Genomic DNA, 22,113 nt, shown 5'->3' with positions numbered 1-22,113 from the left:
TTTTTTGTGCATTAAAAATACATCTAAAATCTTAATGCTTTGGGAATTTTTTTTTAGTATATGTGACCCTGGATCACAAAACCAGTCTCGAGTCGCACGGGTATATTTGTGGCAATAACCAACAATACATTATATGGGTCAAAATGATAGATTTTTCTTTTATGCCAAAAATCATTAGGATATTAAGTAAAGATCATGTTCTATGAAGATATTTTGTAAATTTCCTACCGTAAATATATAAAACATTTATTTTTGTGAGTGAATGCAGCACAATCGTGAACATAAATGCACACCTTGAAAGGAGATTTTCTCAATGTTTCGATTTTTTTGCACCCTCAGATTTTCATATAGTTGTATCTCGACCAAATATTGTCCTATCCTAACAAACCATACATCAATGGAAAGCTTATTTATTCAGCAAAAATTGACCCATGTGACTGGTTTTGTGGTCCAGGGTTACATATAAAAAACAAAGACTTTTTTTCTTCTGGCTTTTGGGTGAAATCAATGTGAACTGGTGTTCACCTCAACACTGCTCCCCCATTGATCCGCACCATCTTTCTGTCTCATGTATTCCGCCACTACACCTCTGGTCTCTTCATAACACAGTTGTATTGAGCAGGTTGAGACGAAGCCTCGAGCTCGAGCTGTTCGACCCAGGAGACGCTCGTGTGAAACTGCAGCGTGTGCGTTTTCCGAGATCCGGGGGAGGATTGAGACGCTTACGTGCTCTCGGCAAAACTGTTGGTGCGAAGAGAAGCAAACTGAGATCATCAGCCCGGAAAGAGACGCTACGATTTATCAAAGCCTCACAGTCTGGCATTAAAAATGAGGGATTATGAGTGTGGATCATAAATGTCCTCCCAGCTGATTAATGATGGAAAGCCTGACTCATTTCAGTGAATCAAACTGTTCGCTTCAATGAACTGGTTTGAAAAGATGTTGGCATGACTTTAAATGCACTAAAAATAATAAAGCTGAATGTGACCCTGGATCACAAAACCAGTCTCGAGTCGCACGGGTATATCTGTGGCAATAGCCAACTATACATTGTATGGGTCACAATTATCGATTTTTCTTTTATGCCAAAAATCATTAGGATATTAAGTAAAGATCATGTTCCATGAAGATGTTTTGTACATTTCCTACCGTAAATATATAAAACATTTATTTTTGTGAGTGAATGCAGCACAATCGTGAACATAAATGAACAACTTTAAAGGAGATTTTCTCAATGTTTCGATTTTTTTTGCACCCTCGGATTCCAGATTTTCATATAGTTTTATCTCAACCAAATATTGTCCTATCCTAACAAACCATACATCAATGGAAAGCTTATTTATTGACCCTTGTGACTGGTTTTGTGGTCCAGGGTCACAAATGTAGGCATATATAATTGACATCATGATCAGCTGCTCAAATAGGGATTGTGGAATCAGTTTTATTTTGTTTAATCTTTTATTTGAGGCATCACTGCCTGTATAAAGTACATGGACATTTATTTTTTCCTTTAGAAAATCCGACAAGCATAGACTGTGCAGTACATGTGAGAGATTCAAGTAATCAAACTCTAGCAACATAATCGTTCCAAACATCATTTATGATGTACAAAAGCATTTTAGTACAAAAGAACACGATTAATTAAAGCACTTGAACTGTTTTTAGGGATTTGTGTGTCACAAGAAATGGCAGAGTTGCAGAAGGTTGGTGGACGTCGGTGTTGGAGACGTCTGTTTTACATCATGTCCAGCTGCGTTAAAAAAACATTAGTCAACAACTTAGCATGTCATGAAAAAGTGAATGCCTGAAATCTCTAATAAAGCATAACAATAATAATAAAGTTTTATTTTTCTAACTTTCAGACCATAATTGATATGCTTGTCGTCCTCAAAACAAGCAACACTCACCAGATCATCCACATCTCCAGTGTCGTCCTGAGCCGGAGCCGCCGGCTCTTCCTCCTTCTGCTCGAACGCCAGGAACTAAACCAGCAAATACAGAGTTAAACGACCACAATAACACACAGACTTTACCAACAACCTCTGCATATTAAAGAGGACCTATTATGCCCTTTTTTAAAGTCTTGATTTTGAAGTTTCCTGGGCTTTACTAGAACAGGTTTTCCTGCTTGAATGTTGCTTATTTTCCCCATATTCTCCATTGTTGCAGCTCCTCTCTTCCCAGTCTGTCAGTAACGCTCTGGGGTGTGTTTCCCGAAAGCATCGTTAGCCAACTATGGTCGCCAGTTCCGTCATTATCAGCAGTTCAACGACTCGGTGTTTCCGGAAACCATCGTTCTAACGAATATTCGCAAACAGCATCGCAAAGTTGTGTGTTTGGAACGACAAATCTCGGTCTGTGGTTAGAAGCAGAGTTTCTTGTTTGCATGACATGTGGACTCAATAAATCCTGATCTTGAGCAAAATAAGCAAGCTGACATTTAGTCCAATCTGTATCTTTTATTTAGAATACATAAATGTAATTTACGCCTTTTAGTTCGTTAAGAGATTTAATTTAAAGCATCGCTTTTGCGAACGTGCTCTAGCACGCAAGAACGAGCCTATGATTGAATCTGGAAATAAAGCAAAATAACTGAGAAAAAGAGATAGTCCTCAGATGCCATGTCTGTCATTTATAGCAAAATTTTTTTATTAATTCGATCTCAAACAGATTCATTAAAAGTAGTTATTACTCGACCACCTGAGTGACATCATTAACCAACGTGGTTGAACGACCAATTTGCGACAATATGGTTTCGGGAAACAGTCGTGACTAGCTAGAAAGAAACACACCTTGTTTAGCTCCTGTCTCTATTAAGCCCCGCCTTCTGAAAAGCACACTGTGCTCTGATTGGTCGGCTGGATCAGTGTGTTGTGATTGGTCAAGCGCTTCGAGCGTGTTTGGGGAAATGTCCCGCCTCTTACCAAACCGCCAGTTTTAACACACTACTAACTAACTCAACCAGGCCCCGCCCCTTTATTCGGCGAGTTGTGAGTACCTGACTTGCGTCTTGTTTGGAGACGGTGCTTCCGTCCACTTCATCTTTGCTTATGAGCGTCAGAGCATCTGAAAACACAAGCACATGTTGAAGGCATGATGACGTCAGCTCAACATGAGCAGAAGGCCTGTTTCTTTACCTTGTCTAAGCAGATCCCAGAATTCCTGCAGATTCCTGTCAGGAACGCTCCTCTTCAGGGACTGCATGTAAGTGTTGAACAGCTCTGCGTTTCCGCTCTGATGGAGTAAATGTCATTGGGAGATTCTGGTCAGACGTGTGCGAGCACATGCAATGATGCTCTGAGCTCGCGTACTCATACTTGATGTCATAAACACTGAAAACTGATATCAAGAAATGTAAATGGTGCCACACACAGGCGCTGTTTACACCAGCTATTACCATCTGTCTCCGGTGGTCAGGTGTAAACAGCGTCTAACATTTTCAATAAAAAAAGAAATTGTACTTCAAGCCTTAACAGAAGCAGAATACCTATGCTAATGCTAACTAAACCTAAAAAAAAAACATAAAATTGTGTGCGTTCATTTGAAATAAAGCAATATATATATAGTACTGTGTGTGTGTGTGTGTATATATATATATATATATATTTATTATTGCTGTCAAATCGATTAAAAAAAGAACTAATTAATCACATTTTCCTGTAATTAATCACACCTTAATGTAAAGTCGCTAATTGATGTAGAATCAACATTTCAAATATGTTTAATAGCATCTTTTTATGAATGAAGGCCAGTTTCACTGATACAAATACCGTTACTGACGTCTCTATGAAACATCACAGAGCCTGACATGTGAGTACTTTGGATGCTATAGTTTGTTTACACAAAGTGCACAGGGAACTACCAAGAAAGACTCTGATGTTGACATGTCGCTAATGACACAACACTCTAATAAGCATTAAATATACACATCAAATGCATCAAAAAGTTGGGTAAAACAGTCTACTATTTACTAGCCACTTCATTGTTCAAAACAAGCAAGTCTTGACTCAAATTCTCTTGACTTGTTCACACTCTTGGTTTTCTTTCCTCAAATCATTATGGCTATGTAAATGTGAGACATCCTTAGAAATCGTCCACAATCCAGGGTTCGTACGGATACCGCAAAATGAAATTCCAAGACTTTCAAGGACTTTTCAAGCACTAGTTTTTTGGTTTTGAAGGACTACAATCAGAGATCTCACTTGTTAACCAATATCTTTATTATCTTTCAAATTCTAAAAAGGAAAATGGATAAATAAAACAGAATGGTACAAATAATGTGCAGCACATGCCAATGACTCTGGTAACTGTGGTAAAAGGATACTATGACAAAGATATCGCTTTCCTTCATCAAACTGATTTTTTTTTCTCATGAATATATGATTGAGCTGAAGAATGAAAGCTGTATCATATACTTGGATATTCATATGAGCAATATCACGCTCATAGCCATGCGAAATGGCTCTATATCTAATATCAGACGGGCTGCAGCATTAATTTTGTGTGAAAAGATAGTTTTATCGCTATAATTACACATATAATTTCAATAATTCAAGCACTTTTCAAGTACCTTTTAATAAATAGGGCTGATTTCAACGTTTGTCCAGGACTTAAATTTCAAAAGAGTCAAATTCAAGCACTTTAAACACCTTGTACGAACCCTGAAAATCAGAAATGCACTTATGATGCCTTAAAATCCAGTATAGGTAGGCGGCTCACTAGGTATTGGAACGGAGTAGGGCTGGACAATATATTGAAACTATCGAAATATCGCAAATGTATATATATCGTGATATGCATATCACACCGGCTTGCAATAACTGGGGTCATGAACTAAAGACAGAGAGAAAATCACTCACTGCTCTTGGCTGAATAACTTTTGTAGCTTTAATAAGAATCAGTATATATTTAATTCATAAAGTGAAAACTAAGCGGTGTTTTATTTTTACAGTTTCTGTTGTTTAATAACCCTAATGTAGGATAACCTGAACCCCACTGATGTTAAAATAACACTTCTTATGCTACAGTAAAACACTGATGTTCACTTTCAGAAGCTGTAGGGGTGTTTTCTTATCACAAAAAGAATGTGAAACACATATGTAGGTTATATCATTTTAGATATATTTGAAAGCTAATTTAAGTTTATTTGACACACTTTAAGCATTATCGTGTCGCATTATTTAATGAGTTATCGCATATCGCACTTTTCTTTAATATTGTGCATATCAGACGCCAGCTGAGCTCAGATCCTCTGACATGAATCCCAACAGTGTCTTTTTCCTAGTGCCCAAAAAAAAACCCGACTGATCCTTAAGTGACCCCTGATTGGATGCGGAGGTTTAATTGAGAGCTCACCGATACAGACTGATCCCTGAAAGTCTGGATACATGTGATGCTCTTGGTGTAGTACTCAGGGCTCCTGTTGCCCAGCAACTGCTCAATCCTGTGGGTCAGCTGCTGGCACGCTGTCAAGGTTACAAAACAATGATTATCAAAGTGAATGCACTAACAAGAGAACCTGCGGCTAACATTCAGAAACAACACCGCTCAATGACAGCGTCCGTCAAATCAATTAAAAGCTTACTGAGCGACTATTCACAGCTTTAGAGACGACTTGCAACCTTGCAGACATGCCTGAAGCGCCACTACTGCATTCACATTATGGCATGCATAATAGTTGACACTTTTTTGTAAGGTTACGTCGCTCATCGTAGGAGTGAGATGAAAAAAAGTCAAACTGAACAATCAAATCTCACCCTGATCGAAAGAAACGGTCTTCTGTCTAATCAGCGTGCAGAAATCTCTCGACGGATTGACGCTGCCGACCTGAAAGAGAGAGCGATAATTCATATTACAGTATTAGAGTATATGTGAATACATATTTCTGGTCTTATTTGTGCTTATGTTACTGTAAATAACTCTCTTAGTCTCTGAAACGAGCTTTTCTGCTGACAGGCAATGGAAAAATCTAATTCTTCCCTGCATAATTTTCACTCTGAAATGCGTCATGTTTCGTACAAAACGGGCTGCGAAAGGCCTTTCATATTGACTTTAAGAGGTTTCTGAATGTTTTATAAATTAAAGGGAAAGCATTAAAAAATAAATATATAAAAAATATTAAAATTAGTGCAGTCAAATCAATTATTCACATCTAACATAAAAGTTTGTAAATTTGCAAATATAATATTGTAAATGTATAATATATAACTTTTATGTTAGATGTGATTTGACAGCACTAATTTAAATATATAATTCAACGTTATATATTAATATATACGTTTTTTTAAAGGTTTTTGAAAGAAGTCTCTTCTGCTCCCTAAGGCTGCATTTATTTGAACAGTAATATTATGAAATATTATTACAATTTAAAATATCTGTTTTCTGTGTGAATATATAGTAAAATGTAATTTATTTCTGTAATCAAAGCTGAATTTTCAGCATCATTACTCCAGTCTAATATGCTGATTTGCTGCTCAAGACACATTTATGATTATTATCAGTGTTGAAAACAGTTGTGCTGCTTCATATTTTTTGCAGACAACGTTACACATTTTATTCAGGATTCTTTGATGAATAGAAAGCCCAAAAAGAACAGCATTTATAAACGTTATAAAAGTGATCAATTTAATGCATCACTGCTGAATAAAAGTATGTGTTTCTTTCAAAAAGAGCCCTAACTTTTGACCTGTAGTGTAAAACATAAACTTATAAAAATCTAGTAATTTTAATCAGAGTGTGTATTATTGAACAGGTCTTTGTCTCACCGATGTGACGTTGCCCTGCGCAATCTCAGCAAAGTTAAACTCTATCTCCTCATCCACTTTGACTTTCTTCACATCCGGCTCATCAGCACTGAAGAAGACACAATCAACGCACAGATCAACATCATCAACTAAAACAAACATTTTCTGCCCTGATTTCATATTATAAACAGTAAAAATGGCAGAAAGGTCAACCTTAAAAGTATGTAGACATACCAGAATACTTCATTCCAATTGGTCAATCGCAAAATAAACCCCTCCCCCATCGGTTTGCATAACTGCATGTTTCTTCATTGCTATTCCACTTAAATAATGAAAAACGTCCATTGATAGCAGTGCAAATATGTCTACCACAATACCCAGATCCCATTAAACCGCCCCTGCTGGAAGTCATAGCACTTCTCATTGATTTGAAGCGCAGCTCCAGTGTTGATTTGATCCATTCTCACCTGATGCCGAACACGTCTGCGCTTGTCTTCAGCTCTTTCTTTTTCAGCACCACTTTCATGGGGAACTTGGTCTTGACGTCCTGCAGAGGAGCTTGGCAGCGTGCGGACACGGCCTGGGGTCGCTCGAGGGCCGCTTTCAGCCAGGGGTCGATGGACGGCAGGGGTCCATCAGGATTCACACCGCGGTGATGCAAACACTGAGGACACGAGCCAAGAGAAGATCAATGAGACCCACTGCAGAGACACGACCTGAGACAGCATGGATTTCACAGCCAATGTCACACACCTGAATCACTGTATTACTGAAGGACAAAGAGAGGAGATGTGAGGGGGAATAAACACTAGGGTATAGTATGTGTGTGCATATTGAAAGAAACGAATGCTTTTATTCAGCAAGGATGCATTGAATTGATCATGGGAAAATCTCAAAGAGTATCCACTGTACGTCCGACTGATTGCACTGTATTCTTCCTTTTGAGTCTAAACTGAACTCAAATTGCACTGAGCATTGGGTAAGAGAGAAACACAAACCACTAAATTGGGGAAATTGAAAGATGCAAAATAAGATACACCGGTGTTTTGCTAGATGAGTTTATTCTATGCATCATCTTTTTACTACTTTATTTCATTTGACTCTATTCATTCCTTTTATAACTGCTTTTATTTTGTGCCTGTTTTCTATGCAAAGCACTTTGAATTGCCAGTGTGACATTTTAATTCCTTTCTATGTAAAAGCATTTTGAATAACTTTTTTAATTTTCCTTGCTTTTATTTTGTGATTATTTGTATTCCTTTCTATGTAAAGCACTTTGAATTGCCACACTGAAAAAAATGATTTGTTGAATTTAATCAATTTCTTTGTCGTAAGTGGTTGCACACAATTGATTTTAGCTACATTTAAACAAATGCATTAAGTTGAACTAAATCAATTTTAGTTCAACTTAATGCATTTGTTTAAATGTAGCTAAAATCAATTGTGTGCAACCACTTACGATACTTTTTTTATTAAATTCAACAAATCATTTTTTTCAGTGCATAGTGTATGAAATGTGCTATATTAATAAACTTGCCTTGATCAAAATGATTTTCTATTTCAACTAAATGCTGTTTTTGTGAACTTTCTATTTATCAAAGAATCCTGGAAAAAGCAGCACAACTTTTAACATTTATAATAATCAGAAATGTTTCTTGAGCAGCAAATTATCATATTAGAGTGATTTCTGAAGGATCATGTGACACTGAAGACTGGAGTAATGATGCTGAAAAGTCAGCTTTGATCATAGGAATAAATAATGTTTTAACATTATATTCAAAAAGAAAATAGACATTTTGAATTATAATAATATTTCATAAAATTAGTGTTTTTACTGTATTTTTGATCAATTAAATGCAGCCTTGGTGAGAATAAGAGTCCCCAAACATACCATATATATATATATATATATATATATATATATATATATATATATATGTTCATGACATGCTTTACGCATAATGAACGAACAAAGAATAAAACACTTTTGCAGCATTTATTAATCTAGGTTAATATTAATTTATATAGCTATATACTATTGTTCACTGTTAAAGTCAGCATTAGAGTTGTGATAGTTTTTTCTTTCCAATTGTGAGTTGCAGTAACAAACTGAACCTTATTGTAAAAGTGTTACAACAAATAGATGTTTAAAATGTATAGATAACCATGCTTGTTTTTGACTGTATTGTTAAATTGATGCATATAAATGAAAATTATTTTCATTAAATATTTCATTAAATACTTAAATATTATTCTTCCTCGAGTTCATTTAGTGTGAAACACATGCCTTGAGTTTTTAGCTGGACGTTTACTTCGTACTTTCACTCCTTACATTAAACGTTCTGAATCTATTTGACTACTATGAGAGTATCGGATATTGTCAGGCTGCCCATCCCCATTCCCATCATGCCTGGAAAAGTCTCTGGAACTGTGGGTTTGGTATGTGGTTGACTTTAAAGATGTCCACGCTCTCTCCATCCTCGTCCTCTTCCACCAGCATCATGGAGTCGATCAGCGAGTCCACGGCTGACAGCTGAGACTCTGAGACATTCACACCGAGACAAGAACGACAATAAGCATCTCCTTTAGTCTATGTGTGACCCTGGACCACAAAACCAGTCACAATGGTCATTTTTCTTAATTGAGATGTATATATCATCTGAACGCTGAATAAATAAGCTTTCCATTGATGTATGGTTTGTTAGGATAGGACAATATTTGGCCGAGATACAACTATTGAAAATCTGGAATCTGAGGGTGCAAAAAAATCTAAACGTTGAGAAAATCTCCTTTAAAGTTGTTCATTTATGTTCACGATTGTGCTGCATTCACTCACAAAAATAAATGTTTTATATATTTACGGTAGGAAATGTACAAAATATCTTCATGGAACATGATCTTTACTTAATATCCTAATGATTTTTGGCATAAAAGAAAAATCGATAATTTTGACCCATACAATGTATTGTTGGCTATTGCCACAAATATACCCGTGCGACTCATGACTGGTTTTGTGATCCAGCATCACATGTGCCTCAGAATCTAACTGTTTATTTGGCTCTCGTGATGTGAGGTCCCACCTGAGGGCACGAACTTCTTGTTGTTTTCCAACGTTGGGAAGGAGAAATGTCGGAGATCCTCCATAAAGGGCAGCTGGACGTACAGCAGACACTGATGACGGGAGACATGAGGAGTGAGTCTGGTGTGCAACATACTGAAGATTAAACATTTAAAGTGTGTTTTCTGCTCGATATGATCCACATACTTCATATTTCTCCTTGATGCAGGGAAAGGCAGCGCCCACTTGAGGATTGCTGCGGCGATCGTAAGCATAACGCACAATCGCTGCCATCTTTAGACCGTCAAGGGCATGAATCAGAGCGGACAGAGCCACTGCCGCATGCTGCACACACACAATAAAACACACTCACAAAAGAACATGCAGTCAAGTCAAAAGTCTCAGACGGCTAGTTAAAATGCTGCTTTTATTTACACACTCGTTCAAAAGTTTGGGGTCAGTTCAATTTGGTTGTTTTTTTGGTAACACTTTACTTAAAGCCTTTATTATAATGCATTATTAAAAGTATTTTTAATGCATTAATTATGCACCTTATAATGCATTGTGATATCTCATAAATAATTGTAACCACAGTTATAATACACCTTTAGAAACTATAATGCATTAAAACACGACAAACACTTTCAGATGTGACAAGGAATCTGTGAATATTATTATGCATTTTAACTTTGGTTACAATTATTTACGAATAGATATAATGCATTATGTACGTACATTATGAATATCTTTATAATGCATTCTACATAAAGGCTTTAAGTATTACCGTTCCTTTATATAAATTAATTATATAATTAATTTTATTCAGCAAGGATGCATTAAATTGATCAAAAGTGACAGTTAAAGCTACAATATGCAAGATTTTTTTGCCACGAGAGGGCGCTACATTCCAAACAACAACAACGGCGTAGCTTGATGACGATGTGAAGGAGCGTGGAATGATGGGAACTGTCGTTTTAAACTCCACCGTGGATGTAAATCAGTCAGACGGGAATCGAAAAATCATGTTCATGGATGAGGCTAAGTTCTATTTTTATAATGACATGCTTTTTGTGGCGAGGGGGGCGTGGTTCAACGCAAGTAGGTCAAGTGCAAATGACGAACACCTGTGTCTTATTGCAGTGATCGGCGTGGAGAGACCGCTTATAAGCCGCGCGCTGGAACAAGAGAGAGAGACTGAAGAGAATATTGGACGCAGAGAAAGAAAACCGGTGGATCCAAGCTCTCATTTTTTAACTGTTTTGAGCCGTCGCGGTTGCCACGGTGAATGCGCGTTGTGCACGACTTTTGTTTGTTTTGCTTTATTTTAATAAAGTACGAGTCCCAGTCTCGCCAACCCGTCTTCTTCCTTCCTGACTCTTAAACCTCATCACACTTTTATTTCATTAAAATGAATTAACCGCAAGAAAAGTAAGGTTTAATACAACATTGGTTATCATAGATGTTACTGTATGTCTAATTCATTGTTGTGATAACGCGGCGCAGTTTTACGTGTTCTAAACAATTGTTGTAAAAGTACATTCGAACATACCCACATCATTTGCCAAAATACTGATTAATCTTTATGTATAACACATGCTATATTTATTTACATGGCCATAAACACCAGACGTGATAAATAATGTCAATGAAGTAAACACAAATCTAAAGCAATAATACTTCCCTTACATAAACATAACTATTACCGAATGCTACATTTGGAAAATATCAAATTAAGCATGCTTTGTCGACAGAACCAGCTGCAATCGGTAAAGAATAATTGTGTTCCATAACGACTGCACGAAACAAGCTAACGTTTGTTGCTTGATAGACGCTACAACTACAACTTCCGCATTTGTCCAGGACTCCACGCAGTACGAGCGGAAACCGAGGGTAACGCGGATATGACGCAATTGACTGACGACTCCCAGCTCCCCCCTGCTCTAACGCCCCGTTTCCTTGGTTAAAATCACAATTTTCTCATGATTTAAAAATAGTTGGAAACATTTGGGATATTGTAAGTAATCAACTTAACAAAATATATAACACTGGCCTTGAGATTATGGGATATTTTAATGCAAAATTCTTGCATATTGTACCTTTAAGACATTTATAATGTTGCAAAAGATTTCTATTTCAAATAAACGCTGTTCTTTTGAACTTTCTATTAATCAAAGAATCCTGAAATAAAGCATTATGGTTTCCCGTATAAAATATTAAACAGCACAACTGTTTTCAACACTGATAATAATAATAATAATAAATGCAATGGCTACTGAAAGTACAGTTTTTCCTAGCACTGGAATAAATTACATTTTAATATATATATATATATATTTTTTTTTTTTTTTCAAATAGAAAACCTTTAAATGAATAAAATGATAATAAAATAAATAATATCTCACAATATTACTGCTATTTTTGATTAAATAAATGCAGCCTTGGTGACTTTTCCAAAACATAAAAAAATCATAACGACCCCAAACTTTTATGTGTAAAATACATTTTCAGCATAATAATTTGAGTGAAAAATTAACATGAACATGAGAATGTCACTTTTGATTAGTCACCTATAAATAGTGCCAAATCTGACATTCCTTCTTAATTTTACGTTCTTTTTCTTTTTTCAAAACCCCAAAACTTTGTTAATTTCCAGGTTGAAATATATATTTTATTTCATACATATATATATATATATATATATGTGTCCTCAAACTTTTAGTCACCACCGCCGTATGCATTTAAACATCACAGTTACTGACAATTACTAAACAAATTATTCAAATTAAGCGAGTAATATCACAGTGAACACAAAAGCTTTGTAAAACTCACCTCATCATCTCTGGGAGCAAAAACTTTGACAACTTGGCTTCCCATAAACTGATGACGACGAATCTGCATCAAACAAACAAACAAACAACTGTCATTGTACATTATAAAGCGAACACACAAGGCAAGGCACATCAGTGCAGGTCAAAAAGTGTTTACATTTACACAAATATCAAACATTTTCAGTAAAATTATTCGATTTTTTAGTGATTTTTAAATGATTAGACCTACATAATCATAGCATAATCGTCGTACTGGCCGGACCGCCACAAATAAACAATTTGTAATCAGAAACTTTCTACTATGTCCTGTCAGGGTTCTTACACTGATTTCAAGTTGCAGCAAAGCTATTTTATGAATATTGCACTATTTTAGAGCTGAGCACAACAAGAACTTACAGTCACTATAGAAAGTGCAATTTGTAAAACTCGTTTGAAAAGAGCGCCATCTGCTGGACAGCATCTTACCGCCTCCTGCTTCGTGAATCCAAGCACAGCAAAACACTTCCCATCATGCTTATATTTCATCTGGTCCTCGTCCACCTTTGAAAACGGAACAATGTCACTTCCATAACGGAAACCTATAGGAAAGAGAACGTGCTTATTTAGAAATATTTCAAGTCGCATTTATATTCATATAGTGCTTTATTACAATACAGATTGTGTCAAAGCAGCTTCACAGCAATAAACAGGAAAATTACAGTGTTAACATTGTAAAATTGAAACATTACTTAAAGATTGAGGTTAGTAAGATTTGTTATGCTTTTGAAAGAAGTCTCTTATTCTCACCAAGGCTGCATTTATTTAATGAAAAATACAGTAAAAATAGTGAAATATTATTACAGTTTAAATTAACTGTTTTCCATGTGAATATATTTTAAAATGTAATTTATTCCTGTGATGCAAAGCTGATTTTATGTCACATGATCCTTCAGAAATCATTCTAATGTGCTGATTTGCAGCTCAAAAAACATTTCAATGTCTAAATTCAGTTCCAATTTTGTTCACAAAACTGACTGTGTCCCAAATCTGATGTTGTAATGAAAGACAATGTGAACTGCAAAAATGACAGTGAGTGAAAGCAACATTTTCATGCAACATCTTTGTTCTGCACCTTGGATAGTGTCATCCTTCTGCACTTCGGTTTCATCATCGTCGTTCAGGCAGTAAACCGATTCCCTCTTGACGTCCTCCCGCTGGTGACTCTGAGCGTCCACAACGGCCCAGGACTTCTTCACCTTCTCCTCCGTCACCTTACGGCCACCGAACACAATATTAAAGGGATGGTTCGGAGTAATTTCAACCTAGGGTCCTTTGCACCATGACCTCGAGCCAAACACCCCCTCAGAAACTTTTTTTTCCCTTGGTTGAACATTATTAAAGTTAGAGCTTATTTAGAGATATCAGCCGGATGGGTTAGTGCAGGCGCTAATGGATCCAAGGATGTATCTCGTAAATTACCCCACTAATAATGCCCAGAATGGTACCAAACTTCTACAGTAGCACAAATAGGTTCTGTACTCATAAAACGAGGCATTGGAAAGTTTGTAAGTACATCAGGAGTTTATTTAAATAACCCTTGTCTGACGGCTAATGCTACCGCTAACCCGCACGTCGAGGTCACTTAACTTCAGTGATTTGGGAAAAGCCCGTAAAAGTCCTTTGCAAAACTCACAAGTGTAAGGGAAAAGCTAGTGAATTTAACACTCCATAGAAATATATCCCAAAAAATATAATTTTGTTGTGTTGTGTTGACGGTACAATGTGTTAGCGGTAGCATGAGCCGTCAGGCAAGTAAATAAGTGACTCCACCCACCGTTTACTCAAGCCAATCAGATAACGGCCACATTGAGCTGGCCAATCGTAGCACGTTCGTTGTGTTTGTAAAATAATAAAACATTTGTAAATATTTTTTAATTAGCAAATCTCATTTTTATTTATGTGTGAATTTTATAACTTTTTGTGAAACATTTATTTGTGGATCTTAATCTATTTATTTGGAATAATGCAACAATTCTAACCCCATACGAATGCAACCAGGAAAACGTCCCTAGGGGAACCATTAGCTTTTAGGGGAGCTAAACCAATATCCTGGTGGCTAGTTCCTAGAACCATCCGGTGCGAAAGCCCCTTCAGACCGGATTAGATCGGATTGTATTCTGAGGGACGCTTCGAACAGGAACTCACAGCTTTGTATCCAACGATGCGGATGGTCAGCGAGCTGCCGATGGTCATCTGACACGGCCAAGCCATCGGCCTCCTGTCGACACGCTTGAAGATGGACAGCTTCTCCAGAGCATCACTGCAGAAAACATCAACACAATCACTTTCTTTTTAAAGATTTTTATTTATTGTTTTGTGATTGTTGCCTTTATTGTGATAGGATAGTATAGAGTGGACAGGAAGAGAGGTGGGAGAGAGACGGGATCGGGAAAGGTCCACGAGCCGGGATTTGAACTCGTGTCACCTGAAGCGCAACGGCACTATATATCGACGCGCTGCCCATGACGCTATCGGTGCCGACAACACAATCACTTTCTGACAAATGAACACTTTTCTAGGATTACTGGATTCTTTTTTCAAATTTGTACTGTATATCAGGTACTAATCATTTGAGTTAATAGATTTAAATTATTATTATCAGAGTACAAATGCAACTCAAATAAGACATGTGACACTGGAGAAATTATGTTGAAAATTCAGCCTTGCCATCACAGGAATAAATTGTATTTTAACACATATTCTAATAGAAAACAGTTATTTTTAAATTGTAATAATATTTCACAATTATATAATTATATAAATGCAACCTTGGTGAGCATTAAATGAGACCGTAAATGGACTGATTGACGTTGATTTGCAGGCTAGTTTTACTCACAAAAATCAGTATGTCGTTGATGATGATTTATCTGGAAAGCCTGTAAATCACACTATTAAAATTTATTTTCTGACATGTCCATGAATTTCGGAAATATCAGGCTTTTAGTCATTCTGATTCCTGACAGATAAATGGCTCACCTAAGAAAATCAAAGCTCTTTTTATAAGTCGCTCTGAATAATAGTTTCCAGTTCACTTCCTGCGGCCCCTGGAGTCGGTGACGTGGGCTTAAGTGCCTCGCTTGATGTGCGTAACCGTGAGTGTTTGTGTGTTTTTTGAATGGCCGATTCATGCAGCGTCCTCAGACATTCTGCTACTAATGCAGTGTTGGAATGAAATGAGGATGAGTAAATAATGACTCTATTTTCATTTCTAATCCTTTAAATTAAGAAGTAAAATTATAATTATTAAAAAAAAACTTTTAAACAAATTTGCACAAATATATGTAAAATATTTTTTTATACATAAAAAAATAAATATAAAAAACACCTGTATATATATATATATATTTAATATATTATTTATTGTATATTATTTATTAATATATTTAAATATAAAAAATATTTTTTAGATTACATTATATAATTATAAAATATATTTTATTATACATATAAAAAAAACTTTAAAACAATTTGCAAAAATATTAGTAAAACATTTCTTTATACATATTTTTATATTTATATATATAAAATATATTTATGTAATATATTAATTATTGTGTATTATTTCATTTTAATTAAAATATAATTACATTTAAATATTTTATTAATTTATATTTATTCAAATACAAAACATTTGTATTTTATATTATTTTTTAATTATACAATATATTATATTATTTTCTATTATACTTTTTTTTTTTTTACCAATTTCTTTATAATAAAAATAAAAAATATATTTATGTAATATATTATTTATTGTATATTATTTCCTTTTTATTAAAAAAAATATTAAATTAAAATATTAAATAAATGTATTAAAATATGAACATTTTTTTAAATAATTATACATTTTTATTATACATGTTTATACTAAATATAATATATTTCATAATATAAAGAAACTGTGCACCATCTATATTTTCCACTTGCAGATATGAATTTATACCTAAACGTGTAGACCTCCTCCAGGCCGTCCTCCTCCAGGCTGGTCATGATGTTTCTGACCATCTCCAGTCCTTGTTTCTGCTGTTTGTTCAAGCCTTTTCCAGGACGGGGAGGAGCCGCTGACGGTCCCGGTCCGTCCCCGTCACCATTCCCTCTGTCCTCATCATCCACAGGGAACGGCAAACTGAACAGACCAAACAAACTGCATATTAGGGCTGGGCAACATCGATTTTTCGATTAATCGAAAATGTGGGCGATTCAAAATCGATCCTCAAAGGCCACAAATCTATTTTTTTCCATATTTATTTATCCATCACCCAAAAGCCAGTATTAGTTTTCCTCCACTGTTCATAGGCTTGTATGTGAATGTTACAGCTAATGCTGTGAGATTTGATGTTTGTTTTCTCTTAAACATAAAATAAGCTGATCCTGTTTGATCAAGGCATTCGGCATCTGTTCTGACTCGCCCAATCTTGCATCAAAATCCTGTCTATTCACTGTATGCATCTGAAATATAGAGTTGGGTTCTGTTTTAACGTAGCCAAGTGTAGGTAAGTTCTTAATTTCTTTTTATTAATTAACCACTTGTAAACTTATGTTCACTGTTCTTTTTTTATAAATATAGGATTTGTATTAAATCTTTATTCATTGAGTCGAATCGAGAATCGAAATCGTAAATCGAATAGAATTGAGAGCTTGCCAATAGAAATCGAATCGAATTGGAACATCTGAATCGATACCCAGCCCTAGCGCATATCAGTGGCGAGTTTGATGCAGGAATACCAATAATCAACTGTTTTGAATTAGTCTCTCACAGTCAGAAATTTGACTTATAGCACCAAATCTGGGTCACTTTTGACCCATTAGACAGTAAGAGACAGTATGACTGATGCCCACTTCACAATGTTTGTGACATATATAAAATACTTTAAACTATATATACATTATTTCTGAAAAATAACTATATTGTGTAGTCCTTTTATTATTATTATAATCAGTGCATGTTTCTTACAAGAACTGCATGGTGATGCCAGCTTTCTTCAAGTTCTGGATGATAACGTCCAGCTGGTCTGCCGAGGTCTGTATGTTCAGATCCGTCAGCAAGACGATGTTCAGACGGTCGGTTTTCTTCCCTCTAAAAAAAAACGAATTAAAAAAGTGTGAATGCAGCAGTAAAAACCCCTCAATTGCATTTAAATAGAAAAACAGAAAATGTGCGACACAAATCTCACATGGTTTCATTCTGCAGAAGGTCCATGCAAACCACAAGAGCATCAAGCCCTGACAAACAAGTCAAGGACTTTACATACTAACATTAACATGAAGACAAACAATATTATTAAGTTAGAACCACTTTGACGTTAAAATGTTTACTAGTCCCCATGAAATATATGAAAAATATATGAAATAAACCATGATGTGGGTTAATGGTCACAAGACATGCAGGTAAATGAATAAAATATTTCTTAGATAATAAACAAATAATTAGAAAATAAAATAATTATTATTTTAAAAAATATTATTTTATATTATTTCATTTAAAATTAAAAAACAATTAAATAAAAATGTCCTATATAGTTATTTTAATATAATAACTATTTTTATATAATTATAAAATATATTGTAAAATTTATACATTTGAATACTAAATAATAAAACATATTTTATAATATAAAGAAATTGTTTACGATTCTCTGATGTGGTTAATGGTCTCTTGACATGAAGGTAAACAAATAAAATATTTCTTATAAAGTAAACAAAATAACAATAAACCTTTTATTTTGATCGTTTTTATTTTTTAATTATTTATTTATTTCAATGTAATATTTTTATGCTTTAATTAATTTATTAGTATTTTATCAATCACAACCCCCTGATAAACACCTTTTAATTTATTTTATATTATTTGATTTTTATTAAATAATTTGTATTTATTTAAGTACATATAAAACGTATTTATATATTTATAAAATACATACATATATATAAATATATATATATATAAAATTAGTAGCAGTCCCTCATGAACTAGTTTGGAAACCCTCAATTAGATAATAAAATTATGTATTTTATATTATGTATTTTTTTTATAAAAAAAATACTTAAACTGAATTAAATTAATTACTTTACATATAAATTTTTTTATGTATATAAGTATATATTTTATTAATATAATTAAAAAATATATTTATACATTTGTAATTAACATTACTAAATAATAAAGCATATTTTATAATATAGTATAGTTTATTTTATATATATATATATATATATATATACATACACACACACACACACACACACACACACATACATATTTAATTTATAGTATAAAGAAATTGTTTATGATTCCCGATGTGGGAAATAATTTAAATAATTATTCATTTTTAATTAACTCACAACCCAGTTTGGAAACCCTCAATTACAAAATTATTTGTTTTCTATAAGGCATTAATTTGGTTTCGTATATTTTACAATACACATAGTCTCACGAGAGCTATAAAGTCTGGTGCTGTCTTATCTTATCAACGATTATACGGTAACAGTAACATGAAGGATACAGTCGGCTTGCTGACCACCAGGTTGAAGTTCACTCTCAATCTCTTGGAGCAGCTCAAAGTCAGGCATCATGAGGTGACGGTGAACCGTGATGTTCTCATACTGCCCTTCTTTGGCCAGAGGGTTTTTAGTGCCATCGGTACCAAACAGCACCAGAGCCACCTCGTCTTTATTCTCAGCAAACACCTGAAATATAGAAAACCAGCTTGATTGACGTCCTGTGTAATGGCATAAATGTGACCCTGGATCACAAAACCAGTCTCGAGTCGCACGGGTATATCTGTGGCGATATCCAACAATACATTGTATGGGTCAAAATTATCCATTTTTCTTTTATGCCAAAAATCATTAGGATATTAAGTAAAGATCATATTCCATGAAGATATTTTGTACATTTCCTACCGTAAATATATATAAAAAAAAATTTTGTGAGTGAATGCAGCACAATCGCCAACATAAATGACCAACTTTAAAGGAGATTTTCTCAGTGTTTAGATTTTTTTTGCACCCTCAGATTTTCATATAGTTGTATCTCGACCAAATATTGTCCTATCCTAACAAACCATACATCAATGGAAAGCTTATTTATTCAGATTTCAGCTGGTGTATACATCTCAATTTCAAAAAATTTACTCTTGTGACTTGGTTTTGTGGTCCAGGGTCACATATTATAAATAAACTGAGGACATTGAGTACAAACCTGGCGCTGGACGAACTTCTGGATGACTTTTTTGGCTTGTTCAAAGGGCGGTTCATGACCCGGCTCAGAGTTGCTCATGGAGAAACCCACGTCCATGCACAGCACCAACGCTGACTACAGAAAGAGAGCGAAAGACAAAGACAACTGAGGATACGTGCAGAAAAAGAACAGTTAAATAAATATAACTGCGAGATTTTATCTCACAATTGCAAGTTTATATCTCGCAATTGTGAATTTATTTATCGCAATTCCAACCTTTTCAGAATAGTGAGATATAAACTCGTAATTGCGAGAAAAAAAGTCAGAATTGTGGGATATAATATATCTTGCAATTAAAAAGGCAATCACAACTTTTCAACTTACAATTCTGACTCTCAGTTCCAAGTTTATCTCTCACAATTTTGACTTTTTTCTCAGAATTGTGAGATAAAAAGTCCTAGTTATCTTATCTTTTTTATTCCGTGGTGGAAACAAGCTTTCAAGTCAAGTCACCGTCATTTATATAGCGCTTTTTACAATACAGATTGTTTCAAAGCAGCTTTACAGAGAGAAAATAATGCAACAAAGTTTGTTTCTAGAAGACAATAGCATCACAGTCCAGCTTAAGTGAGTTCAGTGATGGTTCATTTTTGTTGTAAAAAAGTTATTAAGCTTTCATAGAATTCTTCTTTTTTCATTTTTTTCAGAGAGAGAGAGAGAGTAAATATGTAAATATGGTTTGATCAGAAAATTATGGCAGAATTATCTTTTTTTTATACAATGAGATTAAATGAGACATATGCTTAACTCTAATATTTCTCAGATGTTTCTCCTGAGAAAAATCTCACACGTGTCTCTTCTAGAGCTTCAGAAAATGTCTCAAGCTTTGTTTAAATTTTAAACAAAAGATACTAAAACAAAAGCATTTAAGATTTTACTCGAGATCTCAATATAAACAGAAACATTTTCATTAAATATTCCAATGAGCAAATGAGCAATCCACACAATAATACATCTATGACAACATTTGTAATATTCAAAAGTATAAATCCTATCTATTTTAATTTACCTATCTGATATCAATTTGAATATTAAACGATACTTAAATCTGCAGATAATAACTTAAATATGACACTTATTTTCTACGTTTTAGGAGTAACTTAAGTGGGCGAAATGTTCTGTTCTGTGTGAATACGGACATAAATACAAACCAGATGGTGAGTCTGTCTTATATGTGTCTCATAAAAGTTAAGTCATTATTTATTAATAATAAAACAAGCTTTTGATTATGAAGACCAAGAATGACTAAATTACCTTCGCCGCTCGCGCCATCTCTGCTGGTTTCCGTCTGTTATTGTTCCGGGTGAGTAAATGAACGGACGATACAAGGTTCCGCCTCAAACAGCGAAACAAAACGATAATAAAACCCCAAAAACGTTTGTGTTCCTATATTCCAGGACACTTGATAATTAAATATAAATATATATAATTTAAAACACAGTTTTAAACTTCGAGTAAACGATTGTTTACCTCAACCTGTAAAAAAGAAGCGCTCGGGGATTATGCAAAACATTAGAGTAATCAGTATGCTTAAATACTGAATATATCCGTTTGAAGCAGGAGTCTATTATACTAGATAAAGCATGTTCTGTGTGGGTCAAACTACATTCATATATCCAGTCATAACATGAACATTACAGTCTCCGCAGGGCAAATCACATGGCTGGATAGACATGCAATGTCATGCATGAAGTTTTTTTTATTGTTTTGGATGAATGTGATTTCACCAAATGCATCATGTTTATGGATCAACATTACAACATTCAATCAACCAATACGATTTGAAGGACAAGTTTACAGTTTATGTCAAGTTTAAACTTACAAGCAGAGTTGGTGCTTCTACATCGGTGTTATTGTTTTTTTCTAAGGCACGTTTATAAAAGATTCTTAAAAGCCTAATCTTGGCTTAATCTAAACCCTGTCTGTCAAACCAGGCCGATGAGTTTAACAAAGTTAAATTGTTTGCTTGCATACAAAAAAGGCCTTTGGATTACAAACTGTACTACATATTTTTTTAAAAATTAAAAAGTTGATTAAAAGTGATTACGTTCTTGTTGTGAAGAAAAAAGAAACATCAAAATATATTTTCCTTCATCACTAATGCATACATCAGAGAGTTAAACCTGGTGAGCAAGGGAGAAAAAATATTTTTAGTTTAACTTTCCTACAATACCTTTTTTTCTTCAGGCAATTTCATCTGTAAAA

General features: G+C 34.5%; 1 protein-coding gene across 1 annotated transcript; it reads right to left on the bottom strand.

Annotated features, from left to right (window-relative positions):
* Nucleotides 1-489: 489 nt before the first annotated feature.
* Nucleotides 490-21,213, bottom strand: LOC311298930 (X-ray repair cross-complementing protein 5-like). The gene is made up of 21 exons (XM_084422251.1): nt 21,163-21,213; nt 19,870-19,983; nt 19,172-19,355; nt 17,843-17,891; nt 17,623-17,745; nt 16,612-16,794; nt 14,814-14,928; nt 13,741-13,879; nt 13,095-13,207; nt 12,631-12,693; nt 10,009-10,146; nt 9,824-9,914; nt 9,154-9,284; nt 7,211-7,407; nt 6,765-6,852; nt 5,757-5,826; nt 5,356-5,465; nt 3,138-3,234; nt 2,999-3,066; nt 1,908-1,982; nt 490-1,750 (listed from the first exon to the last, which is right to left on the bottom strand). Exons 1-21 carry the CDS (start codon nt 21,178-21,180, stop codon nt 1,736-1,738), a joined length of 2,181 nt encoding a protein of 726 aa, XP_084278377.1. The 5' UTR covers nt 21,181-21,213; the 3' UTR covers nt 490-1,735.
* Nucleotides 21,214-22,113: the final 900 nt, after the last annotated feature.

This window comes from Rutilus rutilus, assembly GCF_951802725.1.
Source record: "Rutilus rutilus genome assembly, chromosome: 10".
Classification (NCBI taxonomy): domain Eukaryota; kingdom Metazoa; phylum Chordata; class Actinopteri; order Cypriniformes; family Leuciscidae; genus Rutilus; species Rutilus rutilus.
Note: the sequence above shows the minus strand (reverse complement) of the source record. Positions and strands in the feature narration are given on the sequence as shown.

Bases quoted from the DNA above. Each gene is read 5' to 3' on its own strand.
- LOC311298930 (XM_084422251.1), bottom strand. The intron at 17,746-17,842 runs GTGAGATTTGTG...GTTTTTTTTTAG, and splicing joins CTTCTGCAGAATGAAACCAT to AGGGAAGAAAACCGACCGTC. The intron at 16,795-17,622 runs GTAAGAAACATG...TGGTCTGTTCAG, and splicing joins GGCATCACCATGCAGTTCTT to TTTGCCGTTCCCTGTGGATG.